Source organism: Orcinus orca, chromosome 14, assembly GCF_937001465.1.
Source record: "Orcinus orca chromosome 14, mOrcOrc1.1, whole genome shotgun sequence".
NCBI lineage: Eukaryota > Metazoa > Chordata > Mammalia > Artiodactyla > Delphinidae > Orcinus > Orcinus orca.
Window position 1 is genome coordinate 31,977,966 of NC_064572.1, and position 12,677 is coordinate 31,990,642.

The window sequence follows — 12,677 nt, forward strand, 5'->3', positions numbered from 1 at the left end:
CACACTCACCCCGACTCCTGGGCCAGTCAGTGATTCGACGCGGGGTCCTCTCCTGACGGAGGCCGAGGCAGCTGAGAAGATCGTGAGGACCCCGGAGTTGGGATGCCGGATAGATTGCCTGACTAACAGCTTCAAAGTAACCAACAGTACTGGAAAGAGTAAATGAGTGAGAAGACGTTGAATGAGGAGAAAGACGTCTTTTGAATTTTAGGATATAATCTACTAGATCATCCAGAGTCTAGAGAAACGGGAGCTTTCACATCTTCTGGACTTAGGCGCTCATCCGCAGCCTAAACCAGTCAGGGTGTCCCTACAATCGGGAGGGCGGGGTTAGGAGGAGCTGTGAACTAGCCAATGGGTGAGGCCGAGAGGTAGAGCCAAATAGCTGTGCCTGGGAGAGGCACGAACTGAGAGGAGCCGAGAGGGGCGGGGTTTCGAGATAAGGAGGAGGTGATGGGAGAGGGGGCGGGGCCTTCGAGAGCCGAAGGGGTGGGGCGAGCTCTGGAGCTTAAGTGAGGTGGGAGCGCGAAAATGGCAGCGGCTGAGGAGGAACCGAAGCCCAAAAAGCTGAAGGTGGAGGCGCCTCGAGCGTTGAGGTGAGCGCTACCTGACACAGGGTAGAGGGTGACTGTGCCTGCTGCTAACCCGGGACCACATGGGGTTGCGCGACCGAGGCGCCGGGTGGTATCCGCACCGCCGGCATGGGGCCAACACACGGGACCGGTTGCTCGGGTAGCTGCCCTCCTGGCTGCGACCCTTTGCCCGGCGCCCGCCCAGTTTGGCCGAGTCACCGCCGGCTCCGGAGACGCTCGGCCGTCCTTGGCCAATCAGAACGCCGGCCGGGGGAGCAGCGCCGTCTTTGGGCAGGCTGCGGGCGCCACGTGGGAGCCCGCTCGAGCTGAGCTGGTGCGACCAGTGAGGACCGGACCCGACCTGATCCGAGTCACTTGCGGCGACCTCCTCTTCCCGGCGGGATGTCGAGGAGAATGCCCAGCGACAGCTCTACCCTGGGGCAAAGACAGAATTCTTGGGAGTTTTCGTAAAGGTCGCGGAAGGGCGTCTTGACCTTCCTTTTCGTACGTACATCGAACCGAATGGTGTTATCTTTGGAGATCCTCTACCGGGGACCAAGACTCCCCCTCCGAGGCTTTGCGGAGGTGGCATTTGCCTGAACGGTTAGGAAAGCTTGATTTTTCTTTTTTTCTTTGCACTTTTGGCAGCAGTGGAGATAGTTCTGCACCTAACTTTTGTTTCACATATGATTTGATGTTGCAACTTTTACTTACAAAAAGTTATTGGTTAAAATATTACTTCCTAATAAGTATAAGGTGCAGTATGCGTATTCCTTGATGATTTTGAAATGTTTCTTGGAAGGCAAAGATTTTTGTATCTAAAAATAGACATCAAACTGATTTAAAACTGTTGGGACACTCCTGATCATACAAGGCAAATCTCATTTTTTCTAGCATTACCCTTCCTTACCTCTGAAAGAACGAATCTTTCATAATTGAAAAGAAAAGATCACTTAGCGGTTTGGTGGTGTGTTAACGCTGTTTTGAATGGATGGTGACCAAATCCCTGCCAGTGCCTTTAATGTATTCCTATTACTTTCAAAGGGTCAAAGGGTTAGTGTGCCTACCTTATATGAAGAAAATAAACTTTTTTTTTTAAACGACTCAGGATGTTCCTTTTTCGTTTTAAGCTTTCAAACTGTAGACTAAAGCAAAGGCTTTTGAATCAGACCTACCTGGGTTCAAGGCATGTGCTTTCCCTGGTTGGCCCATTATTAGAGTATTTCCTTAAAAAGTACCTTCTTCACAAAGTTTCCTCTACCAAATTGGAAGACAGCTGCAACTTTCCCCTGCTATCCTACTAAACATACAACCCTTAGATTTTGTCATATGGTAATCTGTTTTCAAATTGCTTTCCTATTTTACAGATGAGAAAATGGAAGCCCAAATGAAACAATTAGTTAAGGAACTGAAGTTTGAACATAGAGCATCTGGGTGCATGTTCATTGTTGTTTGACTTTACTGTGCCTACTTGTATACAACCACCCAAGATACGCTTCTCTTCGCCTATGCAACCTTAAAAATAACGATAAATAATAATGTTCAATGTGTATTGTTTCAGCATTTTACCTTTTTTAACTCATTCAATCCCACAACACTACAAGGTAGACACTATAATTATATACATTTTAGCAAGGAGGAAACAGGTATAGAGAGGTTAAGTAACTTGATCAAGGTCAACTTTATTAACCTCACACAGTTTGTCCAAAAGCCCTAGTGAACTGTTCACTCAGCTTTTGTTTCTCTACTTTCCTGTCTGTTTTTTGTTTTGTTCTGTGGTTAGTGTACATAGCTTTTTACGTTGTTGCAATATATGGGTATATGATACATAATAATTCTTAAACAGGTGTAATGTTATTTTACATGTTATTAGTGTCTACGTAAAACTTGTAAAAGTCCTTAGGCAACTAAAACTCATTTTATAAAATATGTAGTTAGTACCACCTGTAGACATGAAGTCAGGATTAGACACCTGAGTACTGGGATAAATCTCTTCATTTTGTGTGAAGACCTTTTGGGATTGGCTATTCCTACTTTCATTATATTAGTTTGGCTTTAAGGGTCTCAGTGTGGTAATACACTGAGTGGTTAGACTTCATGCATTATCTGTGATGACTTGCTTGACAGTTAAGGGGCTAGCTAACAGTTTTGGTTAACTTTTAAGAGAACGGCTTATAAAGTCTAAGCATGATTTAATGTGTAGAATCAGTTCCTAGGGAACAAATAAATTTATGATATAAATTTGTAGATGTCAAGAAAAGGATTTAGGGCTTTGTGAGAATTTCAGTTAGTTTTAGGGTAGTAGTTCTCAAGCAGGGGAAGTATTGCCCCCCCCAAGGGACATTTGGCAATGTCTGGAGACATATTTGCGGGGAGGGCTAATGGCACCAAGTGGGTGGAATTCAAGGATGCTGCTAAACATCCTACAATGCACAGGAATCCCCCTAAACCAAAGAATTATCCACACAAAAGTGACAATAGTGTGAGGCTGGAAAAAACGGCTTCATGGAGAGCATCTGACAAGTCTAGCTTCCCTTTCTCAAATATCCATTATTTTTCTAGGCTTTTTAGGGTATAGCAGTTACTGAAGTTGCAAAGAAATAAGCTAGCTCTGTCATATTTTCACATTGGGTTGAGGAACATTAATTGAGTGCCATACGTTATACTAGGTGCTTTATTTATGCTATCTCATTTAATCTTCCCATCAACATGTGAAGTAGGAATAATGATCCTTGTGTTACAGATGATGTATTTAGGCCTGAAAGAAATCAAGAAGCATTTTTGGGAACTGCTCCCTAGATAAAAATGTTCCATGATGATTACGTGTATTTGGGACCACTTAACTTTCTTTTCTCTCCTTTGGAAATATCATCCAAGTTAATTTCTTCAGCGGTCACCTCTAAAGAGGATAGAGTTCCTTCCAAGGCTTGTTGAGCACATGCCAAGCCTATTCTTTTAGTCAGTCTTTCAAATGCCTGCTATTTTAGGCATGGTGCTAAAAATTAGGTACATGGAGTGAGAGAGCTAAGACCCAGGTACCATCCTCTTGGTGGAAAATGAGTAGGGTTTGGGAAAATGATAACTGAGCATACCGAAAGATGACATACTGAAAGACGATGCTAACCAGATGTGAAGTAGGGTGTCTGGCTTATAGAAAAGTTTGTTTGGAGGTAGAAATGGCAGAGAGCTGCCTCTGTTGGGGTACTGAACGCTTTCACTTGTGTGATCTTTCTACCTCTTGTCTGATCTTTCTACCTCTACATTTGTTTGGTCTGACTGAAGCAGAAGGTGTAGGAGGGTCCAGGCTTTGTACTGAACACTTTCACTTGTGTGATCTTTCTACCTCTACCTTCAGCTCTCAGACCCTAATTTTAACTGTCTGCTGAATATCTCCTTCTGAGTGTCTTGCTGACACTTCAAAGTCATATATATCGAACTAAATCCATCTGCTGTCCTAAATCTGCACCTTCTTCCATGGTCCCTACATCTGTTAACGGCACCACTAACTTCTCTTACTCCAAAGTTTGGAACCTTGATACTTGATTCATTTTCCCTCTGCATATGGTTATCAAAGTTGGTCTTTTCTTCTTCAGTTATGTCTGATAAATTCCTTTTGTTTTCCATCCCTGCTGCCACAACTCAAGTTGAAACTTTATTTTGCTTAGACTTGGTGTTGGATTCTTAACCAGTCTCTCCACCTACAGGTTCAAGTTCTGCCTAATCTTCTTCAGGAGTAGCTCTACTTATTCATCATAGCAAATATTCATAAGCTCTGAAGTCGATGTTAGGAAGGGTTGAATCTGAAGAGCCCACATTGTAACTCTCTCTGATGTTTTAGCAATTACACATTGTTCTGGATCATGACTTCTAATTTTATATAATTTATATATATATAAATTATATATAATTTTAATCTCTATTAAAAAGGAAACAAACTGCACTTCTCCAATCAGCAAATGTTGAGCTTTTCTCAAATTATTGCTTCTTAACCATTTCACTTCCATGGACTCCTTTTAGTCTTTCCTTCTGTCTTTTACCTCTCACTAGGACCCTGTGTTTTAAAATTGTGTATTAATAAAAAAAAAAAAATTGTGTATTAAACCTAGGAATAAAAGTCTGTAAGTATTTTAGATGACCAAGCAACAGTTTTAGTAACCTCTTCATTTTTTTTTTTTTTGGTCTTTATTTATTTTTTTAAAAAATACGTATTTATTGGAGTAAAATTGTTGTGTTAGTTTCTGCCATACAACAAAGTGAACCAGCTATATGTACACACATATCCCCATATCCCCTCCCTCTTGAGCCTCCCTCCCACCCTCCCTATCCCACCCCTCTAGGTGGTCACAGAGCACCTAGCTGATCTCCCTGTGCTATGCAGCAGCTTCCCACCAGCCATCCATTTTACATTTGGTAGTGTATATATGTCAGTGCTACTCTGTACGTCCCAGCCTCCCCTTTCCCTGTGTCCTCAAGTCTGTTCTCAACGTCCAATCTCTTTAAAACACCTTTTTTTTTTTTTCCTGTTTCAGGAAATTCTCCAGAAGATGATTTTTATAAACTGAGCGTACTGTTCCTGGAGTGGCCTGTTGTGAGGATTAAATGAGAAAAATGTATGCATACTAGAAAAGAGAAAGGATGATCAATTGTGCGTCCATAGTGTATTGCTCAGTGCCTGGTCCTTAGGAACTATTCAGTTAATGTTTGTTGGATAAATTATCAGCGCAGCATAGAGTGGGACTGATAATCTTTACTTTTCTAGACCTTATGTTTTTAACAATGAAGCCTAAAATTGAGTTTGGCTCTTTTCGGGTGATATTGCATGTTGTTCACTTATATTTATAAATTTAATCCTTTAAGATTAAAACTTTGGTTTTGAAGGAAAATGAAAAACAGAAGTCTCCTGAGGTACTTTGTATGAATCCCTTAATAAGGTCCTTTCCCAGACATTATATACTAGGGCAGAGAGAGGGTGGTGAAAAGGCAGAGTCAGAGGAAAGCCTGCATGGATTGTCCTGGGTATCTAGAGGTAAACATGAAATGCCTGGAGCCCAGGGAAAGTGAGAAGGGTTTTTGGTAAAAAGACAGGCATTGAAACTATGTTTCTGGTTTTAGGTATAGGCCTAGACTGAATAACACTAAATAAACATTAAGCCAATATGCTACTTTCTACCAGGAATATGGCTCTACTTCCCTTCCATCGATTAAAATCCTGCCTGTATGCAAAATGATCAGAGTTAAGTGGGGAAAAAAATAAGAGAATTAAAATTCTGAAGAGTGTTCTGGTCAGGATGGAAGCCAGTAGAGCAGTGGTTAAGACCTTTGGTTGACTCTTGGTCCTTATTAGCTGGTAATCTTGGAAAGATTGTTTACTGGCCCCATGCCTCTGTTTTCTCATCTTTGAAATGGGTATAATAAAAATACCTACCTCAAAAGATTGTTGAGAGGATTTCATGAAAAAGTAAATATAAAATTGGCATATAGTATGTCTTCAGTAAAAGTTAGCTGTTGTTATTACGGTGCTCTTTATCCTGCTTTTAGCTCCCTACCCTGCTCCAAACACTGCAATTACAAATTTAAAAAGAAAAAGAGAAGATATAGGTGTACTCAAGAACAAGATAACCATCTCCAGGGACTGAAATGGAAAGCAAACATGCATTTAGATCCTGGGTTCAGGAGCAAGTGGAAATAACTTTGTGCAGGGGAACTGGAGTCAGATACCCTGGATGAAACTTGGAGCTGGGCTGGGGCTGGATGAAAAGAAGGCTGAAAGCCTCTACTCCTGGCTGTTGCTTTAAAAAGCTGTGGCTCTGAAGTGGTGACACAGAAGTGGCTGAGCTGCCACATGGCTCAGAGTTGGGAACTGTAATTTCTCCACTATTACCTGGTACAAGAGCACCGAACTTGTAGGTCATGGGCTCTGGAAGAGGGGTGGCTTACCTCAGAACCATTCGAAAAAGGAGGGGAAAGTCTGAGCCTGCACACAGATGAGGAAGACTATTACTTAGAAAATAACAAAACCACTAGGAGATAAACTCACTTAAAATCTAATAGAGCAATTTCAAAATGACTTTTAAGTATTTTAAATATGTTTAAAAAGATAAAAGAAGTAATAGTTATAAAAAAAGCATGTTATAAATAAACAGTAGGTAAATGTGAAGTAAATGGCTATATAAAAGAAAAAATGGTGAAAAATTAAATTTTTAAAAGTTGGTTAAACTCCGGTCCAAACGTATTTAAAGCAAAAATTAGTGAGTTGGAAGATAGTACTGAGTAATTCACCCAGATGTAGCACAGAGAAATCAAGAAAACTCAAGAGAATATTTTATATATATATATATATAAACACATACATATATTGAGAGGCACCAACTAACATCTAACTGGGAGCTCCAAAAAGAGGAAAGAGTGTGAATGGTGGAGAGGCCTTGTTAGAAGAGATGATGGCTGAGAATTTTCCAGAATTTAAGAAAGATCAAAGTCCTCAGGTTGAGAGGATATTCCAGGTGCATATAAGTGATATCACACAGTATTTGTCTTTCTCTTTCTGACTTACTTCACTTAGTATGATAATCTCTGGGTCCATCCATGTACCTGAAAATGGCATTATTTCATTCTTTTTTTATGGCTGAGTAATATTCCATTGTGTGTGTGTGTGTGTGTGTGTGTGTGTGTGTGTGTGTGTGTGTGTGTGTATCTCACATCTTTATCTGTTCATCTCTCAATGAACATTTAGGTTGTTTCCATGGCTTGGCTGTTGTAAATGGTGCTGCTATGATCATGGGTGTGCATGTATCTTTTCAAATTATAGTTTTCTCTGGGTATATGCCCAGGAGTGGAATTGCTGGATCATATGGTAACTCTATTTTTAGTTTTTGGAGGAACCTCCATACTGTTCTCCATAGTGGCTGCACCAATTTACATTCGGATTGTGGGTTATTTTCTTTTCTTTCTTTCTTTCTTTTTTTTTTGTATTTTCCAACTTTTCTACACTGAACATATATATTAGGACTCTTGATTTGAAGCTGGAGGAACTTGATGTGCATTAAATACATACTTTGGCCAAGTGTCTAAATATCATCATTACAGAATGGACCTCTGGGATACTAAGTAAATCTGAAACTTTGTAAAACAAGTATTATGATTTTATTATAGGTTGTAATCTTTTCATCTGTATTTCTGAAATCCTAAAAGCTCTGAAAACTGGAAATTAAAAAAAAAGTTTGAGATGAATTAATTTGGCAGCAGAACTTGAACAGGTTTGAGGCCCCCTGTAGTATTTATTTGTCTGACACAAATGTGTATGTTTTGCTGTAGAAATATGTGTTTGTTAATGGCATGCTGAGTGAAACCTTCCTGGGCAGTTTATAAAATATATAGCACATACAGTGCATTACCTTCCTAAAATTGACAAATTTCTAAATCCCATAAAATTCTGGCCTCAGAACATATCTTGCCCCAAGGATTCAATAATAGGATTGAGAGCCTTTCTAAAAATTTAAATATTCAGTTTTTAAAAGCTTGCTATTGTGCAGGAACAACAATTTCTCATCAGAATCACTTGCTAAAATTTTCCTGCAGTCCCCATTCTACATGTTGATGATACTAAATAGATGCTTATTTCAAAGGTCTTGTTTGGCTAGTTCTACCATAATACTGGTGCTGGTTATATAACTGAGTTATTAGGCTTTTCTTTCTTTCAAATAGTAACTGACTAAGGTAATTAATACTAATTACTAAAAATACTAAAAATACTAAGGTATTAGTCAGTTACTCTTCAATTTTTGGACTTCAAGATTTGGAAGGCTCATTTCACTGAAGTGGTCTCATGAACTGAAATTTCACATACTGCTTGAAGACGATACTTTTTGAATATTTTCCAAAGCAGATTTAAAGTTGTTGCCCTCACTTACATGTTTTATTTCTTATGTTTTTGTTTGTACTTGTTTGTACTTGTGCCCTCATATGATTTCTTTAAAAATGTATTCATCTAGGAAACAATAATTCGCTTTCAACGTAAGAACATCTGAGTTTCCATTTGCATTTTGGCTTTCATTGCATACATGCTGATTTCAGCATCTTCTGTAGAATAGAATAAGAAAATATGTACAGCAATTATATAAGAAACTCCTACCTTCTCAAGACACAGTTTGGTTACTGTATTAACAGGATCTCACAATTTTGTCAGCAAACCACATTTAGTTACTAATAAGCCCCGCTATTTTGCTATGTTAGCTGCAAATACAGGATTATAGGTATGAAGGTAGCTTATGTGATTACTGATCACTCACAAAATTAGAGGTTATCAGAAATGATATTGAAGTGGTTACTTGGCTTTTTGCCTTCTAGAGGCTGAGGCTGGACTTTGGTGTATCCCTAGTAGAACCATTAAGTTTCTAAGAGACTCAGTTGACTAAAAGAGCAGGAAGTCTAGCCAGATATGACTCATTCTAGGAGTGCATCTCTTGCCTCTATTGTCGTCTGGTATTGAATTCATTTCTCACACAGCCCATCTTAATGTAACAAGAAAGATGGCATTTTTCATCCCTAAGCCCAAAATCTCATGAGCCCAAAGGCAGAGACTTTCCACATCTATGTATCAGTTTTGAGAATACTCTGATTAGTCCTGCCTGGGTTACATACCCACCATTGAATCAATTAGTGTATCAGAGGTGGGGATTTTGGCCAGCCTTGGATATACTCTCAGCCATTTTCCTGTGTGCAAGTGTGCGTGCTTGCATGCACACCAATGGTGTTTATATATGTGGGGGAGTGCATGGATGTTGAGGAGGACGCTCTAATCAACAGCTCCACCAGCACTTTGTAGGGTGTAGGAGGTGAGGTGGTATCATTCTCTTAGCAAGAGAAAAGTTCATTATAGCATATATAGAATATATTTATGAAAACCTCATTCCTCAAGGTCCAGCCAAAGTTTATCTTCCCTATAAAACTTTCCTAATCACCAAGCCTGGAAACAGCTCCTTCACTGGTTGGTTGTACTTTATACTTTGCATTATTGCAGTGCACAGTGTATGCATGTTTTATCTCGTCTAGTGCTACTTGAAGTAGGGAAACTTGTTGAATCACTCTTAATGCCTTATAACTAATTACTTCATTGCAACATAGGCTCTAAATTTTTATTCAGTGAATTAATTCTTAAACTCTAAAGATGTTTTAAGGTTATGTTTGTAGTACTCAGTGGCACAAAATGGATTCATGTTTTGGCTGTAAATTCTTATCTATTCATAAGAGTTGATAGATCTCTTACCTGAAAACATTTCATGGTTCTTGGACCTTTCTTTTTTATTGTTACATGGAGTGAGCTTGTGTGTGAAATAAATCCAATACTAGAGGACAGAGGCCAAGAGATGCACTCCTAGATTACATTTCTGTTCTTTCTGGTGACTATAGTGAGCCTTGACTATAATAATCATTTCGTGCATTTGTCCATGGGGAAAATTCCCTCAGAATAAATATATTACTCCTATATAAATAGTAACATTTTATTAAGGCCGTGTGGTCAGTGTTTTCTTTCTTAAAAAAAATGTAGTAGAATTGCTTATTTGGTGGAGAAATAAATTTTCTGAAAATGAATTTGGAAAGAAGAACGCAGTGACTTATCAGAATGATCAGTCTTTTCCCTATGGGTTAGCAGGTCCTTAATTAGTGAGCTTATTTGCATTTTAATTAGAACTCCAAAAGCACTGAAGGTTAGCAACATTGTTCTTAATTTCATAGCGCACTAACAGTGTACTATGTAACCAACAGGTAATACCGCAAAATGGTCTTTTTAAGAAATTTGTCTGTTGACTCATCCAAGAGGGGTCACTGGAAAACAAAATATAGCAAAAGAATCAAATTCAGATGTCTTAGGGTTCTCAAATTCCTTTAAGCTTGATGTAGCAAAATAGTTTTACTCTTTGAGCCCTTGAGCTGAAGTCTGGAAAGCCATGTTAAGTTTTTGAGTAAACAAATTGAAAAACAAGAAAATTATCTTAAAAAAACCAAACAGTTCAAATGTGTTGCCTTTGAAGTTAACCACATTAGAGATTTGAACATTTTCTTGTTTTATAGGCATGACTGAGGATGTCTTGGGTTCCTCCTAAAATAGAGTTTTTTAGAAATTGTTTTTCCTATGCAGAGCTGAGACCGTAGCTATCATTTTTAGTTCTTAGTTTTGGTGAAGATTAGAGCTGTTAAGCTGTAGAAGTGATGCAGATTTACACCCTTGGTTATGTCTCTGTTCTCACATACTCAAGATGAACTGATTATATTACATTTTAGCATGGGATAGCATGTTGATCCCATTCAAGTATACTGACAATTCTACTTTATCTTGTTTGTTTTACATAGCACTTGCTTATCCAAATGTACAGAGCTGGATTGTTTAGATTTGAAATATTATAATAAAACATAGTTATATTATTAAATTAAGTAGTACTAAATGTTTAGTATTAAAAAGTAGTATTTTAGTAAAAAATAGCTTGAAAAGTTTTTTTTTTTTTTTTTTTGAAGGTGTGGGGGTTAGCTTCCTCTCTACATGGTAGGTTTGACTTCTTTGGGTATATTCATCCCTCAGTTTGAATATTGTAAAGATGCTCTGTAGAGAAATATATAAATTTCTAGACTTACACTCACAAATCCTTAGAAATGGGAGCAATGTTAAGTTATCTTTGCCCAGCCTCCTGCATTAGACAGGAATCCCTTCGTTAGTACCCCTCTTCCCCTATTTGTGTAGCATTCCTCCCCTAGATTCAGCACAAATAAGGGAAAGGAGTACATTTTTTCACTAATGGAAAACACACACACACACACACACACACACGCACACACGAGACCTTCGATCTCACTTCTATGTGAAGCTTGAATAAACTACATTCCTTAGAAAACTTGTTAGTATCCTGTAGCTATCAAGTCAGATTCAGAGCTCTTTAAATGTAAATGATTTCTTGTTGGTCAAGATATTTCTTCTTTATACCCATAAAACAGGTTAAAGCAGGCTTTCCTAGCCTTTCCCTTTTAGAAGCTACTTTGGTATTTCCAAAGACTGCTTGGGAATGCTGGTGGGAGCAGGAATGGGAGGAGATGGCTAGGTGTGCAAATCCTGAGGTAGGATCTTCTGTAGCTGAAGTTTCCAACAAATGGTGCTGAAGTGTGAAAACAACAGCAAATCTCAGTATTAGCCAGATGTGGCTTTGAAATGGTAATTTACAATTTCATATGATTTTTGAAAACTCTGAACATGTTTTAGACTCTTGAGATTGTTGGTGCCTGAGGAGGTACTTAAAATCAAAGTCTGATATTTACATGGTTGTGTTGAGAGAATTGAAGCCCAGTGAAGTTAAATGTCAGTCAGGTAACAGCTAGTAAGTATCTGAGGTGAAATTTGATCCGAAGTCATAACTTGTCATTGTCTTACTTTCTAGAACAAGAAATGAAGTTTAATTTTTTTTTTAAAGATAAAAATAACATATTTAGGACTTCCCTGGTGGTCCAGTGGTTAGGACTCCATGCTCCGAATGCAGGGGGCCTGGGTTCGATCCTTGGTCAGGGAACTATATCCCACATGCTACAACTAAGACCTGGCACAGCCAAATAAATAAATAAATGTTAAAAACAAACAAACAACATATTAAAGAATATGTCAAGCACTTTTACCTTTTCTTACAGGTCCTCACAAGGCCACCAGGTAACTGCCTTCATCTGAGGAAATAGACCCAGAGAAGTTAAGCATCCCTAAGTACTAAGCTCTCACTCTACACTCAGGACATCTGATTCACGTTTCTTGCTGTTTGTATTACACTATGAAGACACAAATTGAGAACGTGTCAAAGTGAATTCTGTATGTGCCAGATAAGCACACTATTTAAAGAAATTCTGTGGTGATGTGTTTAGTGTTTAGTAACCTTGTTTAGATTTTTGTCTTTCAAGTTCTCTTATTCACACATGTAGGTACCCCCTCCCCCACCACCACCAAGAATAAATATCCCCTCGTGGGATATACTTAATTGTATGCTTTGTAATGGATTAACTCATTGAGCTTCAGTTTTGAGCAGGTTGTGTTTTCTGTTAAAAGCCTTGGGCAAACCAATTTTGCTTATGTTTAAG

At 38.7% G+C, this 12,677-nt stretch overlaps 2 protein-coding genes and 1 long non-coding RNA gene across 8 annotated transcripts in view; 1 reads left to right on the forward strand and 2 right to left on the reverse strand.

Moving 5' to 3' along the window:
- AP3M1 (adaptor related protein complex 3 subunit mu 1) overlaps positions 1–314 on the reverse strand; it is a 33,640-nt gene extending 33,326 nt beyond the window's left edge. Inside the window, exon 1 of the mRNA XM_004273090.4 lies at positions 10–314. The gene's annotated coding sequence lies outside the window, so the exon portion shown is untranslated. The remainder of the gene's footprint in view (positions 1–9) is intronic.
- The window catches only part of LOC125961101 (uncharacterized), a 259,744-nt gene that overhangs the window by 121,383 nt on the left and 125,684 nt on the right, over positions 1–12,677 (reverse strand). The window lies entirely within an intron of this gene.
- ADK (adenosine kinase) overlaps positions 475–12,677 on the forward strand; it is a 485,652-nt gene continuing 473,449 nt past the window's right edge. For 2 of the 6 annotated variants that reach the window (XM_033434178.2, XM_049697249.1), the window contains exons 1-2: positions 603–1,175; positions 5,102–5,182. In XM_033434178.2, the coding sequence (XP_033290069.1) occupies positions 5,172–5,182 (11 nt within the window). In that variant the 5' untranslated portion in view covers positions 603–1,175; positions 5,102–5,171. The other 4 variants (XM_033434179.2, XM_033434180.2, XM_004273086.3 and 1 more) reach the window with 4 other exon arrangements.